The following is an 18,509-nucleotide window of genomic DNA, read 5'->3' as shown; positions in this document are numbered from 1 at the left end:
GCGGCCCATCAGAGGGCTGTCAGCCATTCTTTTACCACGAATTAAGGGTTGTGCAACAGTGACCTAGTAAGCGTAACTTTATAGTCACTGAGTTCAGGTCCCCCTTGTTTTAGCTCCATCTTACAGACAGTATTCTGGCTGCTAGCCAAAGTCGCTCAGCTCCATGCACATGCACACAGATGCTCAGAACTTTAGAAGGATGCTTTATCAGGGTTTTTTTCCCCAAGCTGCTTGAGGTTTTGGCTCCTCTTTCAATTTTACCATAATTGTGATCATTACCAGTTTAATTTGTAGAGTTATTGGTTAACCTTGCAGTTCAGATGATGGAGTTTACATCAACACAACATTTACTGGGGATTTAACTAGATTTTAAGAAAAATGCCTAATGATTCAAATGTGAGTCATTCACACACCTATTACTTAAGCAGATGCACATGTAATAAAAACCATGGACTTGTATTAAGACATTTCAAGGGCAATATGCTGCCTGTGAAATTGCTGGTCTCTTGAGCCATTTTAACCAGGCTTTCTCCCTGTTACTCAAACCACGTGTTCACCTTAGTCCTCATCCTACTTGACCAGTGTTCCACAGGTAACCCCGTTGACTGCTGCCTCCTTCCTAAAACATTTCTTCCAGTTGACCTCCAGGAGGCTGCTTCCTTGGTTCCCAGCTCAGGAGCAGTTCCTTCTTAGATCACCTCCGCTGGTTCATGTGGGTCCAGCCCTATGTTGGCAGGCTGAGTCTACCCACTCTCCAGGTGGTCTCACCCAGTTGTTTCGGCTTCAAATGTCATGTACTGAGACCATCCCACCCTCTTCAATTCTCCAGCTTAGACCTCTCCACTCTCCTCCCAAATACCCGACTGCCTACCCAATTCGAACCAGGAATCAGCATCTCAAATTTAACCTGTCCAAACCCAAACTCGATTCCCACCCTCAGTCTTCCTCTTCTGAATGTTAACTCCTTTCTTCCAGATGCTCAGGACAAAACGCTTGGCATCACTGTGAAATCATTCTTTCACCTCATTCAACACATCAGCAAATCCCGTTGTCTTTACCTTAATTTCCACCCATCTGCACAACTACTACCCTAGACCAAGCCACTCTCTCACCCAAAAATGTTCATTAGACACGGTTGCTCTCCCTGCTACCCAGCAGCCACAATGACCCTTTTTGGTCAGATCAAGTCACCTTTCTGCTCTAAGACCTCCTGTGGCTTTCCTTTATGATCCAGTTTCCTCTTTCCATCTTGGGTCCAGCATACTGGCCACCTTGTCCTCAGAACATGTCAAGCACACTCCAGACTCTGCACTTGCTTTGCCTGGAATGCTCTGCCCCCAGATATCCACATAGCCTATTTCCCTGCTTTCAGGTTCCTATTCGATTATCGTATTACAAAGGCCTTCCTAGACCACCCTATGTAAAAGTCCTTTCTCCACTTTATTGTTCATTATGTAACAAAGCCTAGGGCTTAAAGGCCACCAAGAACATGCCCAAATCAAATTAGCATCAATGACACAAAATGGTACGCCTTATGATGTGTATAGAATTCACATATTTTTCTTGCACAAAATATACCTCAAGAGTTGGGCTGGCCTGGTAAAATAGTGGTTAAGTTTGCGTGCTCTGCTTCTGCAGCCTACAGTTTGCAGCCTGGGTGCAGACCTGTGCAACGCTATCAAGCCAGGATGTGGCAGCATCCCACATACAAAATAAAGACTGGCAGATGTTAGCTCATTGCCAATCTTCCTCACCAAACAAAAAAGGAAAAAGAAAAAAAGAGAATATATATAACTCAAGAGTAACTAGAAAAAGAGCAGAAATAAGCATCCTTAGGCAAATACCTGGACTCTTCACTTCCTGAAGAAAGCTTCTGCAATGCTATTCCTGTTCTTGCAGACTTTTCCATGACTAGCTCACTAAATCAGGTTTTAGCTCAGATGTAACCTCAAGACCTCTCCCACTACCAAGCTATCTTCATCTCCACAGCGTTGACCACTACTTGAAAATCCTCCCATTACCACGTTTCAGAGGGCAAGAGGCCTCCTAGATCAGTGATTGGCACTTTACCTACATTCTAATGTCAGAAATCAGAAGGCTTAAAATTGCCATCAGCTTGACTGGAGGGGGGCGCTACCAACCTGATTTGTATCAGTCTCAGGTTCTGAACCACCCAATGGACTTCAGTCACTAAGACAAATTCCAGATTGCCAAATCACTGGATTCATGCGGGTTCACATGCCACATGACCAGATACAAGAATCTCTCGCTTGCCTTTAGTTTTAAGCTATAAGCTTTTAAAAGTGTAATCAATCAGAAGGCAAAGGCGTAGGGGAACGGTTTTTCAACACTTCCCTTGTAAACTCAAACTTTAGATTCTTCCTTGGAGTAAACAGCCTCTTCACTGTTTACAAGGTTACTTCCAAGTGGCAAAAATTCTCTCCATGTTTTTCCCCTGTATTCCCCCATTCAATCTTGGCTGCCACAATGAGACAGAAAGCAAGCGCGAGGACACCTTTTTCTTGCATCTGTAGTGGAAACCTTAGCAGCAGACAGTAACTGCTCCAGGTCTGTCAAATAGATGCGTTTTCATATACTCGTTCTGATACCCACAGCCTTCCCAGATACAATATACTGCCCCGACAGTTGCTTTTTCCTCTGCCACCAGCTATCCCATATTCAATCTATAGTTTCATCTTTTGAAGCAGAGGCTGGCAAACCTTTCCTGTAAAGGGCCACATGGTTTGTTCAGGAGTTGAGGCCCAAAGGTCTCTGTCACACTCATCTCTGCTCTTGCAGCATCAGAGCCAGTCAATGCACAAACAAACGAGCATAGCTGTGTTCCAATAAAACTGGACACAAATTTGGATTTTGTAAGTTTCCACATCCCATAAGCTACTTTGATTTTTTCTCAACCACTTAAAAATGTAACCACCACTTTAAAATCATACAAAGACAGGTGGCAGGACAAACCAGTTTGTCAACCCCATTCCAAGGAGTTTGACAAGCATTCATTCCAGGAGACATCTAGATTTCTCTAGAACTTGGGTCTACTTGAATTAGGATAAATAAGCTGAGACAATACTTTGCTTCCAACTGTATTAGTCTCTTTTTATTCTTTTGGTAATCTCTTCCAGGGTTAACTACTTCCGTTTGGAGGTGATGAAATGTCTGAGGAATCCACTTCAAATGTTGGCACTGCTATGAGCATGGTCTTTCCCTTTACTTCAACTCAGAATTAAGACTTGTGGTTCTTGGTTTTTATATTCCAGTCCCGGAAGTAGTTTTCACTGTAGAAGTGATCTGAAGGCAGTCTTATGCTTTCTAGTAGTGGTCTACAACCAGGCTCTAGCTTCTCCAGGAACACTACACAAGATGGATTTAAATACGGATTAAACTAAGAGGCATTCTCTCAAATGAGTTTAAATGCATTTTATTTTTAGACAACCTACATGACATGTTTTTTCCTTAAAAACAATGCCTCCGCTCCAAATAAATCAAGGTCAAAATAAATGAAGAGCTCAAGATGACATCAGTCCCATTTGTCTAAGTCCTGGTGTTGTGTGGATGAAAAGCAGCAGCCAGTTATGACAGGTGTAGATCCAAAGTAATAGCCAAATTTGTTACTGTAAAAAAAAAAAAAAAAGGGAAAATTGTATTAACACTTTTTTCCAATATGAAACTACTTAACATTTCTAGGCTGCAGATGTATTCCCCTATTCAATCTGAGCCGCCACAGAGACAGGCAGAAAGCGCAGGGATTTCTTTCTTTCGCATCCTAGTGCAAACCAAAGGAACAACAGCAAATTGTTCAAGGTCTATCAGTGGATGCAGAGCCACCCTCACCAGAGGCAGCACATTTTCCAGAAAGTTTCATTCTGAGCAAAGTCCCACTCACATATACTTTGTTCTACCAACAAAAACTCAGATATTCTCTGCATAATCCCTTTAGCAAGCCATCTGTACTGTCCTAAGACATTTTTGTCCATCATTGACTCTAATCTTGTTTAGTGTGGCCTGAAGTTTATCTTGTTCCTAATTTAGGTGGAAGCCTCTGAAAGCCAGGATAATGAATGCTTTCATTTGTTTTGCCTCCAGCAATTCCTTGCATAGCAGACATTCATCCATTTATTTTACTACAGTAATTTCCATATTGAGTCAGCAGCCAGCTTGAAACTCTACCTTCTAATAGCTAGTTAACATCAAGGCTTTCAATGACCAGTTGTCAATTATCAGTAAACCAAAGCGAAAAAGGTTTTGACACTCATGTCTGTGTGGCAGAATAGGAAGAAAAAGGCAGTCTGATTTCAACAGGCCATTTCTAGAGGGAAAGATCAACACAGGGTGTTGTCTCTGATCTCCAGTATTCAAGCTGTGCTTTGTAATACCATTGATGATAAAGTTTTCTTTAGCTAAAGAAGATTCTAAGTCTCTGCACCATAAAATTTTTCACGTGAAACACAACCCTCTTTAGAGCCCCAAAGTAAGAGGAACACTTGAAAAGGAATGCTGTAGAATCCAGTCTAACTACCCCAGTGGCATGAAACAAGGAGAACCACACCTAAGATATCTCTATTTCTACTTTACTGATTTCAACCCACTTCCTTATACTTACACATTTCTCCATTTCTAAACCATCCTTAAAGAAAATCATATACGGGGTCACACCATCCTCACGGTAGTCCAGCAGAGCAACCATGCCATCTGGATTCATGTTTTCACCAATAAAGAACTTAGGAAGCAAACAACAAATACCCACAATTAGACCGTTATATACAGACATGTCATATCAAAACAAACCACGACAAAAAAAAAGGATGGCTGAGAACACCACAATTTCATCAGCAGACTTTCAGCAACTAAAGGCGCTAATCCCTAGAAGAAAAAATGCTCACTAATCAAACTTCTGTTCACCCAATTAAAGCACTAATAATGACCAGCATGAGTACAGAGCAATCCAGGAACACTTTAGGCTTTCTGCAAACTTCTCTCTCAGCCCCACATACACAATTCCAAACCCTAAAAGCCTGGTACAGTCAAGCACAGGGAACATAAGGCTACCAATGAAACAGCACATCACAGGGGGAAAGTTCTCTTATGGCCAGAAAATATGTAAAAGCTGGAAACTTTAAGAGCGAGGTTGTGATGGGTTTTTCGTTTATGTCTTAGAGGTAAGGCGAAGTCACTGCAGTTTCCCAACAGAACAAGCTCAGATCAGAAAGAGCTCCAGTGGCAATGAGACATATTGGAATTGTAAAGGGAAAGGAAACTGGAAGACCACTTAAGAGGTTAACAAGCAATTCAAGAAAGGAACTGAGAAATGTGATCTGGGAGGCGAGTAGGGATGAGATTCTGGAATCAGAAGACAAGATCTGGAAACACCCTTGGGAACAGGGAACATTACTTTCTACAGCCTCAACTGCTAGAGCTGAATCTCAATTATTTAAACTGCTCAAAAGCCCAGAAAAATATCCACAACTTAATTACATCAAAGATTCATCAAATAACTAATTTTTTGTTCTCACAGCTAAAATTGTACAATCCTTTGATCCAAATATTTAAGGTATTTACCTGGTAGTTTTTGAAATTAGCAAGGATGTGCTTGATTTGTTCTGCAGCCCCTGTCATAAAAGGTTTTACTCTTTCTGGTCTCTGTTCTTCAAGTTTGCCTTTGATTCTAAAACAATGTTTTATTAATAGGTTAACGTATGGAGTTCTGAGCAAAATAAATCTCATTAAGTAAAAAATCCAAACGAAAACAAACACATACTGAAAAGGGCAACTAGCTGTCAGGGAGCAAAATAACACAGCACAATCAAATTACTAGTTCACAGGACAGATGTTTCAAGACTGTTCACAATTTTGAATCTCATAATAACTTATTTCCAAAGTACTATCTGAAAAGCCAAAACCAAACTGCATGCTCCAGTAGCTCTCATTAGTTTATTTATAGAAAAGCAACCACCCCTGTGAGCTCATCAATTAAAAAAAAAGGCCTTTCACAAGTGCGCCTGCTGCTGCTAAAGAACCTCTCAAAGTCAGTCAATCCCTAAACCCTACAGCATCCCAGCCATGAGCTGGCTGTGCCAGTGTCACTTACGATTTCATGTAATCTTTGATGTACTTCTTGTAGGCTTCTTTTGTGAAGCTGGTTTCCTGCAAGTGATGGTTCATGACAATATCAACACCAGTGATTACTGTGCTTTCGGTACCTTCGCCCTCGGGGCCTTCAGCGGAGGCATTTCCACCAATGAGCGAGTCATCAATGTTACCCTCTGTCCTACTGACCATCTGCATTAAGAAAAAATAACTTAGTTGCAGAAGACATCCTTGACCTTGGCATAAACACATCCAAAAATCCAAAAAATCAGCCATGCCAGCAGTTCACAAACTCATTATCCTTCCAAACATTCTTCGTTCTTGTTGAAAACCACGAAAACGTCATTAAGCGGAAAAAAATTTATGACTCCTTGATTTCCTGGAACATCTTAACTCAACAAAAATTCTTTGTCTATTGACCGGAACGAAAACGGGGTCATTCACAACCAAGTGGAAGTTTCGTGTGGGGTCTCGGGTTGCTACGGGGTGACGAGCCAGCAGGGAGTAGGCAAACGTTGAATGGCTTGGGGCTCCCAAACCACAGACAACCTGTCCCGGACGGCCCGGGGGGAGGATGGGCGCCCAGGCGGCGGACCTATTTCCAGCCTCAGCTCCGCCTCCACTTTTCTAGAAAAACCCGAGCCCGGAAAGTGCGTCTCCTCCGCCAGGAGGCAGCGGAGAGGATTGCACAACCTCGGGCGGGGGAGCGGCGGAAACCCGAGCCTGCCCGGCCTCGCCTCGCCCGCGCCGTGGCCCCTCCGACTCACCTTCCCCTCCACCTCCAGGCACAGCCCGTCCGCGATCTCCCGGATCTTGTAGATGTCGGAGAACATCTCATCATCTGCTCGAGGACACAGACCCGCCCGTCACCGAGCGCCCGGGGGCCAGGGCCAGCGCCATTTCCCGTGCCGGCCGGCCGCACGAGGCCCCCGCCCCTGCCCGGGCACTCAAGACGCGCCGCGTCCCCAGACACCGAGCCCTCCCCGCTCCCGGGACGGCCGCCGGCGTCCCCAGGCCCACGACAGCGCGGCGTCCGTCCTCCCCGCCCCCACCCGCACGCCCGTCGCCCGCGCGCGCCAGGAAGGGTAATGCAGTCACGACTCACGGCTGATAAGGTCCCGGTAGATGATCATGGTGACGGCCGGAGGGAGACGACGGCGGCGCAACTTAACAGGAGCTCGGAGCGAGCGGGGTGCTGCCGGAGCGGCGCTCGGGGGGAGGGGGGAGCGGGCGGAAAAGGCCGACTCAGCCGCTCCCCAACCTCATATAGAGGGCACGTCCACCTACGTCATCGCCCGCTGCGCCTCCGGAAGTGCCGCAAGCGGTGACGTGGCACGCAAAGCCGCGCGGGGGGCGGGACCACAGCTCGGGCCGGGGCAGGGGAGGCGAGCATCCGGGGACTTGACCTAGGGGCACAATGCGGCATTCCGCGGAGCGCGCCGGGGGTTCTTGTGAGCTATGGTTGCAGGGAGGTGGGAGGAGCTCCCGGGCCCTCACGGGGAGAGAAAGAGGCAAGTGGGGTCTGGGGTTTTGCCCGTTAATCTCCGGGGCTGCCTCGCCGGGCCCTGGGCCTGGGTGGGGCGTAGATGGAATCTCTTCCAGCTTCCACCCCGCGCCTCGCCTAGCGCAGGCTCCCACCCCTTTCTGGGGCGAGAATGTCAGCTGCAGTCGGGCACTTTGTATCTACCGCGGGACGGGCTCTTGAGGCCTTGCGATACCGCGAGGGTGTCCTCGAGGAGGGGAGCCGGGGCCGGGGCTTTTGACCGACCTCTGTGATCTCCGAGGGCCTCAGAGGACTTCTCCGCATTTGCCTCAGCGGCTGCCCCAGCTGGAGTTTTCGGATGCGGGTAGTGGGGTCCAGGTCGTCCCGGTAGCCTCCGGCGACAGTCGTGGGGTCGCAAGATCTGCGGGAAGGGACTTGGGGAGGAAGTTAAGTGTCACGGAGTTGGCGCAGCTTTCCATCTCCGTGTAATCCCGTATTTGAGAGTTTGCGGGTTCCTGAGGCAGACAGCTGAAGCGCTCTTCCCCTTTCTGTTTGCACTTGTCTTGAATTATGTCCTTTGTTTGAAAAAAGAGTCTGTTGTCACTTTAAGACGAAGTTGGAATTATGTCCCAGATGCTAGAGGGTTAAACATAAAAGCAGGGAGCTTCCCACCAGCCCAAGAGTTATTTGGACTTTAGACCCAATTAGTAGGTACTTAAAAAACCCAATTTCCCTTTTTGTCATATCTTTAAGGCGAAGTTGTATGCCAAATGAAACGCGTGAGCTTGCCATTCCACAGATATTTTTATGCTCTCCTGTGTCCCTAGCACTGGGATTTGCACAGAGATCCCAATTGTGAACAGTTAAAATCCAGTCCTACCGTCAGAACAGAAAATTTCGTTCTAGTAAAAGAATCAGGCAATTATAACATATTACAATTTTCCCTAAATCCAACAGTAAAGCATTCCAGAGTAAGCGAGAGCAACCGTTATGAAAGAGCAGGGCACGAGACAGTGAATTGAGATAGTGGAAGAGTCAAAATGGAGAAGAGCTAGGAAATGGGACGCTCCTGGGAAAATGGGATCTGGGGCTGCACTGGGCACCCCAGAGGACACTGGGTAACTAGGAGGAAGCTAAAAAGTGGCATAAGGGGGCTCTGAAAACAAATGGACCTCTTCTGACAGATGGTCTATGAAGGATCTCTCAAACCTCTTGATTATTTCTGGAATATATGAAGGGAACAGATTTTTATCCCAGGCATATCACAGTTTAATTATTTTCCTCAGCTTTAACATTTTCCAATTATTCAGAAAGATTCCCATTCACTCATACAGTACCCTCAAACATGACTCCCTCTACCCTTCTCCAATTTTATGTCCAAGTGAAAACGTTTTTTCAAGTTTTATAAGAACAGCCACAGTGAGAAAGTCCTGAAGCGTTAAGTCAAAGAACCCTAGGCTGAATCTTGGCTTTAGGTGTTACTGGTTTGTGACCTTGGGAAAGTCAGACTCCCCAAGCCTAAGTATAAAATGGATTTTTTGTGAGTTAAAAGGGCTTTGGGGATTTAAATAAGATAACGAAAAAAATGTCTAGGTTATCAATAATTATTGGTTGAATTTGATGCATGATTCTTCCCAAATTTTATTACTTTTCAAAATATTCCTGAAACTATTCCATTAACCCTCTATATTATTTGGAAGTATTTTGGGGATTTAGTACTAAAGACATTCTTTACTGTAGTGGATCACTGAAAGAATTCAACTTGTGTCTTTATGAGATTTCTATCTCAGGTTCATATTTGATAGTTCATGGCAATTCAGTGACTAGACAGCCTAAAAAATAAAATCTTAGGAAAATCTGATTTGAATTTCAGGATATTTTGTAAACTCTTTCCTGTGGTCTAGAAAATCTGTGCTGTACCTTGAAAATACCTACTTAGAACACCAGTAATACATATAGGGCAAAATTAGTCACAAATTGCAAGCCACTGACAAAATTGCAAGGATTTGGCTTTTATCTAAACTGGTGAGCTTTTACAAGGCATCATTTGAATTTTTTTATAACATTTTATTCCTTACAAAGCAGTGATTTCTGACAAAATTTAGGGTTGTCCTAAATTTTACGGCTGAATATGACTTGGTATCTCTCGCGAGTAGAGAGATTTCAAAGACAATGTCTTCTGGCCTCTTCACACAAGTTCTCATGTAAGAAAAGCATCTCGGGAGGGTTGACCATTTTATCAATTAGGGATAGACTACAACGGCTTAAACACATAATGGTTTATTCTCTTTTACAAAAGAAATTCAGGGACCTGCAGTTCAGACTGAAGCTATAAGTCATGGTGGCTTCATGGGCATCAGAGACCCAGGATCTTCCTTTCTTCTCCACTGTCTACAGTGGATGCTAGATGGTCTACAGTAGATGCTAGAATTCCAGCCATCACATCCATCTTGTAGGCAGTGAGAAGAAGGGAAGGACAGAAGGGACGCATTCTAGCTGTGTGTTTCCCTTCTAAGAAGATATTCTAGATGCCCCATGAACAATTACAAGGATGCATCTAGTTGCAAGGAAGGCAGCAAACTGTGGTCTTCTAGCTCATTGACACTGGCTCATTGCCACCCTAAATACAGGATTTTGTTATTAGGAAGAATGTAGGCAGCTAGGAGTCCCTGCTGTACCCCCAGTGCAGAGGGTCTGGTTCTCAGCTTAGAGGTGGTCACTTTGCTCACTTATGAGTTGCTCAACTCTTAAGAGACTGATTTGCAAACCAGAATACCATTAATTTAGGATGAGAAATTCCTAGCTGATTAGATATAGTGTAGAAAGCAGTCGAGTTACAGAAAATGTGGTTTGCTTAATAAGGAATTAAGTAGAGAGGGTTGGAATGCAGTGTATGATTGTGGCAGAAGGTGATTAGGAATGAACTAGCCACATGGACTATTCTTGTTGTGAATAGTGGTCTGAACCCTTTCATTCTGAGATATGTTAATGAATTCGTATTGTTTTTTCCCCCTAGTTCCTTCATACTCTGCTAACAGATCATTACTTTAGTCAAGTTACAAGGCAAGATTCATTCCTTTAGAGCAGAGCTGTCCAAAAGAACTTTCTGGATTAATGGAAATGTTCTGTTATCTGTTCTGTCCAAAAGAATAGCTACTAGGCACATGTGGCTTTTGAGCACTTGAACTGTGGCTAACTGTGACTATGGAACTGAATGTTTAATTTTAATTAATTTAAATTTAAACACCCATGGTTGGTAACTTCACTGGACGCAGAGCTCTATACTGTAAGCTCTGTGAGGCAGGAAGCTATGTTTTGTTAACTGCTCTACACAAGCAACCAGAACAGGGCCTGACTCAGTAATTGTGATTGAATGAATGGATGAAATTTTCTCTTCATTCCTCTTAATTAGATTAAATCTAGTCCCATTTCAATTAATTAATTGGATTTAGCATATATCCAAGTCCTTGTATCACAGTGCTTTTGAAACTGAGAGTTGAGAAACAGTTTAGTGAATAGTGACCAACTTTATTAAAAATGAAATAGAAAAGAAAAATAGAAAGGATCACACATAATAAAGGGGAATATTGTTTCATGAAACTTTTATTTTAGATTTATATGTGTATATACATACTGGATCCCAACGTAAAATGTGTTTCTTCATGTGGATCTAGGTGAAATAGGTTTGAAACCCATTGATTTAAACAAATTTTCTCTTCAAATATATTTCTTGGCAGCATCAACTCAATTTCAGGGGATGATTTTTTTTTTAATGAGCCCCAAGCTTTGGTGAATACTTATTTTTGACTCTGTAGCCCTTTTGGACAAAGGTCACGTTTTTGTTATAAATAGCCTTGTCTGGTGTTAATGTTCTGTGAAATTATTTATGCTCAACAAGAGAATACCGAGGCCTAACAGGAGCAGGCCAGCCCTGGGGTCTAGTGGTTGAGATTCAGCCCTCTCACCACTGAGGCCCCAGTTCATTTCCAGTCAGGGAACCACACCACCCATCTGTCCGTTGTCATACTGTGGGAGCTGGATGCTATGATGCTGTCATGCTGAAAGCTGTGCTACTGGTATTTCAAACACCAGCAGGGTCACCCATGGTGGACCAGTTTCAGCAGAGCTTCCAGACTAAGACACACTAGGAAGATGGACCTGGCCTGACCTCTTCTGAAAAAATTGTCCATGAAAACCCTGTGAATAGCAGCAGAACATTGTCTGATACAACACTGGAAGGTGAGAGGATGGTGCAAAAAGACTGGGCAGGGCTCTACTCTGCTGTCCCCAGGGTCGTTAGGACTCCACGGCACTAACAAGCCAGGAGTACCAGTCCAGCTCCTAGCAATATCCAAGCCCAGCTGAGAGTGCAGGTTCCTTTCTCATAAGAGAAACCAGGCAGCATAACTTACATAACTTCCATTAGTGTCTTTGATGAATGTAAAATGATTCATTCGAACCTAAGATGTTTTTAGATATTTGAATCTTTCTTTTAACTTTAAAAAAATAGAACTTTTTCTGATTATAAAAAAATACACATTATAGAGCATTTATAAACCATAGAAGAAACCATAGATAACTTGTGTTGACATGTTAATATTCTTTCTCGATCGATGTTGTAGTTTTTTTTAATAATTTTTTGTTTGTTTTTTGTTTTTGTTTTTTGAGGAAGATTAGCCCTGAGCTAACTACTGCCAGTCTTCCTCTTTTTTGCTGAGGAAGCCTGGCTCTGAGCTAACATCCATGCCCATCTTCCTCTACTTTATATGTGGGATGCCTACCACGTTTAAAATTATGATGTGTTCCAACCGATGAATGTGCAAAAAATATATATATATAACCACTATGGTCTACTATTGCCATTTTTGTTTTTTTGGCTGAGGAGCATTCGCCCTGAGCTAACATCTGGTGCCAAGCCTATTCTTTTTGTATGTGAGCCCCTGCCACAACATGGCCACTGAGAGACAAGTGGTGTAGGTCCGTTCCCAGGAACCAGGCCTGGGCTGCTGAAGCGGAGCACACCAAACTTAACCACTAGGCCACTCGGGCTGGCCCTACCACTGCCATTTCATGAATGAGAGGACATCATCTCTAAATAATGAGTAATTTTCTAAATGGAGTACACTTATTCTGTAAAAAATTCATTACATTGTCCTTATTTTTCTCATTTTTGCTTTGGATCTTTTACAACTTTTTGGTGGACAGCTATTTGGGGTTTGGGTCCCTTGTGTGCGTGTGTGTGTGTGTGTGTGTTTTTTTTTTTTGAGGAAGATTAGCCCTGAGCTAACTGCCGCCAATCCTCCTCTTTTTGCTGAGGAAGACTGGCCCTGAGCTAACGTTGTGCCCATCTTCCTCTACTTTATATGTGGGATGCCTACAACAGCATGGCGTGCCAAGCGGTGCCATGTCTGCACCTGGGATCCGAACTGGTGAACCCCAGGCCGCCGAAGTGGAATGTGCACACTTAACCTCTGTGCCACCGGGCCAGCCCCTCTTGTGTTTTTATACTTGGCACATGCAGGGTGAGAGATTTGCCCAAGGACACACAGCTAGTGGATAGCAGAGGGAGGAATCCAGCTTTATGGACTTCGGGCTCCCAATTGGGTCCTTTCGGTTGAATAAACAAAAGAATAAATGCTTGAATATGGCTAGTTGCTCTGAATTCTGACACCAGTCTCAAGTTTTTTAGAAAGAATTAATCCGACATTTGTATTTAGGATATGGGCAGCTACGAATAAAAAAGTGAAAATCAATTACAGGATGTTTTGGAGGCAGTATTTAATTGGCCTAATTTATCTTTGAAATTTATCACATAGTTGAGACAAACAGAGAAGAAAGCAAGTGTAGACCTCTTCATTAAGCTGTTGGTATGGCAACAGTTATTTTTCAAGGCCACCTTAGCAGGGGTCACAGGAAGGTTAACTATGGAAAGGAAGAAATTTTTTCTTTAGCTCTCCTAGGGCACAGTAATTTATAACTGCTTTTAGAGCAAACTTTTTTTTTTAAGATTTTATTTTCCCTTTTTCTCCCCAAAGCCCCCCAGTACATAGTTGTATATTTTTAGTTGTGGGTCCTTCTAGTTGTGGCATGTGGGATGCTGCCTCAGCAGGGCCTGATGAGCAGTGCCATGTCCGCACCGGGATCCGAACCAGCGAAAAACCCAGGGCTGCCGAAGCGGAGCATGGGAACTTAAGCACTCGGCCATGGGGCCGGCCCCCTAAAATTTTAATTCTATTTGAAATATCAGATATGGAAAAATTTGTTCAAAAGTCCAAGAACTAAAATTATAGAAACATATATAGGAATATATATAAGGTACATATATAAATATAAAATATATAATATATATTTGAAATATGTAATCTGACATATATATTACATATAAATATAAATATATAATGTAACATATAAATATAATTTTAAAAAATAAAATGTAAATATACCATATATATTCCCATATATCATATATACAATATAAATACATTTATAGGAATATATATGAACATGAATATGTAATTTCAATTTTTTTTCCTCCGCTATATTATACATCCTTTAGTATAGGAATAGAGGTTGAAACCATTCTCAAAAACTGTCCCAATATGATGAGAATGAGATTTGAAATGAACAGTTCTATGTTGATACTTCCAAGAGGTCTCGCTCTTCACGATTCTGTGAAAGTGTTTAGGGAAAAACACACTGTGTTTTTCTTTACCCTCACACACAATACTTCTGACCAGATGTGTGGGTTTTTTCCTGTACCGACCAGTTCTCCAATACCAGCTGGATGTCCTGCAATTCAATTCAATTCTAGCATTAACTACCTGGATCCTACAGGTTAGGGGCTCAGTACCACAAGATAGCGCCCCCTTCAGATGCCAGTTGCAAGTAGTAGGTCCCTAGGTTACCCACAGCTTGTGTCCGACTTGGCTACAAATTGGAGGTTCCCACGGCCCCCTCCTCTGATTCAACCATTTGCTAGAACAGCTCAACAGAACCCAGGGAAATAGTTTAGTAACTATTGCTGATTTATTATAAAGGCTATCATAAAGGATACACACGGACAGCCGGATCCACAGGGGAAGGTCTGGAAGGACCATGAGCGCAGGAACTTCGGTCCCTGTGGAGTTGGGGTGACCACCCTCCCAGCTCGTGGATGTGTTCACCAAGTCAGAAGCTCTCCAAACCCTGTGCTTTTGGGACTTTTATGGAGGCTTCATCAACAAAGGCGTGATGGATCATTAACTCAATCTCCAGGCCCTCTCTCCTTCCCGGAGGATGAAGGCTAGGGCTGAAAGTTCCAAGCTTCTGATCATGGCTTGGTCTTCCTGATGACCAGCCTCATCTTGAAGTTATCAAGGACCCACCAAGAGTCACCCTGTTAGCACAAGAGATGCTGCTATCACTCAGGAAATTATAAAGGTTTTAGGAGTTCTGTGTCAGGTACCAGGTCAAAGTCTAAACCTTAGAACAAAAGATTTTCCTAGCACCCCTATTTACAAGGATTTTAGGAGCTCCGTGTCAGGAACCAGAGGCAGAGACCAATGTATATACTTCTTATTATTTCACAGAAGGATAAAATCATTTCACATTCAAAAATTCATCATCATTATCTTCTAAAGTACTTTGCAATTTACACAGGGCTTTTGTGTATATTACTCCTTTTGCCTCTTCATAACAGCCAAGTGAGGGAGACAGACCAGTTAATTGTTTTCTTCATTTTGTTCGTGAGAGAATAAGACACAGAGAGGTTAAGTGACTTCCCAAGGTGACACATCTAGAAGATGAATGAGCCTGGCTCCAGGACCCATTATTTTGTTTTTTCCATTGAAGTATAGTTGACATACAGTATTATATTAGTTTCATGTGTACAACATAGTGATTCGACAGTTATATACATTATGAAGCGATCACTACAACAAGTCTAGTAACAATCTGTCACCACACAAAGTCATTGCAATATTATTGACTATATTCCCTACGCTGTACACTACATCCCCATGGCTTATTTATTTTATAACTGGAAGTTTGTACCTCTGAATCCCCTTCCCCTATTTCACCCATCCTCCCAGCTCCCTCTCCTCTGGTGACCACCAGTTGGTTCTTTGTATCTATGAGTTTGTTTCAGTTTTGTTTTGTTTGTTCATTTGTTTTGCTTTTTAGATTCCACATATAAGTGAAATTGTATGGTATTTGTCTTTCTCTGTCTGACTTATCTCACTTAGCATAATACCCTCTACGTCCATCCAAGTTGTTGCAAATGGCAGAAGCCTGAGTAATATTCCATTATATGTGTATACCACATCTTCTTTATCCATTCATCTATCAATGGACACTTAGGTTGCTTCCATGTCTCAGCTATTGTAAATGATGCTGCAATGAACATGGAGTGCGTATATCTTTTTGAATTAGTGTTTTTGTTTTCTTCAAATAAGTACTCAGAAGTGGAAGTGCTAGATTGTTTGGTAGTTCTACTTTTAGTTTTTTGAGAAACCTCCGTACTGTTTTCTATAGTGCCTGCACGAATTTACATTCCCGCCAATGGTGTACCAGCATTCCCTTTTCTCTACATTCTCGTCAACACTTGTTGTCTTTTTTGATAATAGCCATTCTGACAGGTGTGAGGTGGTATCTCATTGTGGTCAGGACCCATTATTGACTCTAAGATCAATAAATGCATTTACCTGGATCACATGATGCCTTCAGGGGATCGTAGACAGAACATAGACATATAAAGATAGCTGTAGCCAGAGGTACCCATCCACACTGGTAAGAGTACTGGTTTCTTTTTCTTTCTTTTTTTTTTTTGAGGAAGATTAGCCCTGAGCTAACATCTGCTGCCAATCCTCCTCTTTTGCTGAGGAAGACTGGCCCTGAGCTAACATCTGTGCCCATCTTCCTCTACTTCATATGTAGGACGCCTGCCACAGCATGGCTTGGCAAGAAGTGTGTAGGTCAACACCCGGAATCCTAACCGGCGAACCCTGGGCCGCCAAAGCGGAATGTGCGAACTTAACTGCAGCACCACCGGGCTGGCTCCTCAACTACTAGTTTCAAAATTAGAAGAGTTGGCTTCAAATTCTGGTTCTGCAATTTTTAGCCACGTAATTTTAGGCAAGTCACTTAACCTTTCTGAGCCCAAGCCTGTTTATAGAATAACTCTCAACTGAATATTAAGTAAGTGAATATTAAATAAGAAAATGCTATAATGTACGTGAATACCATATACAGGATATAATGATGGATTTTCCTTCTTCTAGTTATCATTTGTAGTTCAAGGTGACTTGAAGTTATTTGATTAATTCAAACTGTTTAAATTTAGTGTCAGGAAAGGTGGGAGACCTTATGACTCTAGAGTGCAATGTGCCTGAGGCACATAGTAGCTGCTCAAGAAATTCTTCTGGAATGAATGGGCATTTCAGCCAGGCCCTTCTACATTAACCATTACCAGTTCAGTACTATAGTGTCTTTTTAAAAACATTATTAAGGATCACAACACTTATTTCAAAAAAGATAATGTATTGGAAAACACTTTGTGAAAGCGTGAAGTTATGTTCAAGGAATTAAGGAATAATTATTATTAGTAGCAACCAGCTACTTATAGGTCATCCCAGTCTTAGTTTCTGACTGAATTGGAAACCTATAGTCATTTGTTGAACACATTATCACTAGAGTTAGTGGCCAATGAGACAGTGGTTCCCACTCCTGGCTGTGCATTAGAATCACCTGGCAAACTTTTTAAAAATCCTGATGCCCCGGCCATACTCCAGATCAATGAAATTAGGATCTCACAGACATCAGAATTTTTTAAAGCTCTCCAGGATTTTTCAAAATAGTAGTCAAGAGAAGCAATTTGATACCTTTTAAACGTGCAAGCGCCTGATAAAGGATGCCAGAAAGAGGAAACAGCCAAGTCGTTTTCTGGCGAGCTGTCTGTGGACTGGCCATCCTGACTGCTCTCAGAAGAGAACTGCTCAACAGACAACCTTTGGAGGTGAGCCAACTGTGGGAAGGATGAATGATGACAAAGCTATTGCTGAAAACACCTCAGTTAGCTCTCTTCTCTGTCTCTGAAAAAGAAGCTACTAGCTGTTGATACAAATGGAAGGTATAATTTGGCTCAGATTGTCACCTTCTCCATAGGCCTTCCACAAGCTGCCGTGTTTAAAACTGCAATGGCTAATCTCCTGTTGGAAAGTTCCCTTCTTCTTTTTCTCTCTGGTTTTTCTCTGTAGCAATTATTAGCAACCAACATATTACTTTTACTTATTATTTTATCTCCTGTCTCCTCTCGATAGGATGTAAGCACGAAAGAGGTAGAGATGGTCTTTTTGCTCACGATGTAACCCCTGTGCCTGGAACAGTGCCTGGTAGATGGCCAGTCAATAGCTGTTCAATGAGTGAACTTCAGACCAATGCTAATAATAGTAACTACTATAGGTTTAGCATCATATTCCAGCGCAGGAACCCTATGAGGTCATCGTGGTTGTGTAATCAGATTTTCCGAATTCCTTTATGACCCACGAGTTATGTTTTGGCAGTGCCATTGACTGAAAAATGAAGACGGAAGAACAGCAGCTAGTGGCTAGAAGATGCTATTTGATAAGTTAACATAGAAAAGAGCTCCTCCCTTGAAGCTGGAAAAGCACTCTACTCTATGACATATTGTTACGTGAAAAATGCAAGTTGTGGAGCAAACAGCACGACATGTATAGCATACCATTAACTTAACACACAGACACACATAATCAAACCAGTATGTTGCTATAGATATGTGTATATATTTGCGAAAGCGTAGACTATGGTCTATAAGGATGCGCGTCAAACTGATAACAGCGGCTAACTCTGAGAGACAGCTGGGCTGGGGAAAAGCGTGGTCAGTGGGGACTTTAGTGCTAATTGTAATGCCTGGGTTACAATGTATGGCAAG

General features: G+C 42.7%; 1 protein-coding gene and 2 non-coding genes across 3 annotated transcripts; all 3 read right to left on the bottom strand.

Moving 5' to 3' along the window:
* Positions 1 to 2,453: 2,453 nt before the first annotated feature.
* LOC123289990 (small nucleolar RNA SNORA31) lies at positions 2,454 to 2,587 on the bottom strand. The gene has a single exon (XR_006534272.1). It is a non-coding gene; the product is annotated as a small nucleolar RNA SNORA31 (small nucleolar RNA).
* Positions 2,588 to 3,417: 830 nt separating this feature from the next.
* TPT1 (tumor protein, translationally-controlled 1) lies at positions 3,418 to 8,132 on the bottom strand. Its single transcript, XM_014838876.3, has 7 exons — positions 7,868 to 8,132; positions 7,205 to 7,505; positions 6,867 to 6,940; positions 6,101 to 6,291; positions 5,572 to 5,677; positions 4,616 to 4,732; positions 3,418 to 3,626 (listed from the first exon to the last, which is right to left on the bottom strand). The coding sequence occupies exons 2-7, from the start codon at positions 7,230 to 7,232 to the stop codon at positions 3,624 to 3,626; spliced, it is 519 nt and encodes a 172-aa protein (XP_014694362.1). The 5' UTR covers positions 7,233 to 7,505; positions 7,868 to 8,132; the 3' UTR covers positions 3,418 to 3,623.
* Positions 3,705 to 3,834, bottom strand: LOC123289989 (small nucleolar RNA SNORA31). Its single transcript, XR_006534271.1, has one exon. It is a non-coding gene; the product is annotated as a small nucleolar RNA SNORA31 (small nucleolar RNA).
* Positions 8,133 to 18,509: the final 10,377 nt, after the last annotated feature.

Source organism: Equus asinus, chromosome 11 (assembly GCF_041296235.1).
Source record: "Equus asinus isolate D_3611 breed Donkey chromosome 11, EquAss-T2T_v2, whole genome shotgun sequence".
Lineage (NCBI taxonomy): Eukaryota > Metazoa > Chordata > Mammalia > Perissodactyla > Equidae > Equus > Equus asinus.
Note: the sequence above shows the minus strand (reverse complement) of the source record. Positions and strands in the feature narration are given on the sequence as shown.

Bases quoted from the DNA above. Each gene is read 5' to 3' on its own strand.
- TPT1 (XM_014838876.3), bottom strand. From the start codon at position 7,232: ATGATCATCTACCGGGACCTTATCAGCC. The intron at 6,941-7,204 runs GTGAGTCGTGAC...GTCCTCGAGCAG, and splicing joins CTACCGGGACCTTATCAGCC to ATGATGAGATGTTCTCCGAC. The intron at 4,733-5,571 runs GTAAATACCTTA...TTGCTTCCTAAG, and splicing joins CTAATTTCAAAAACTACCAG to TTCTTTATTGGTGAAAACAT.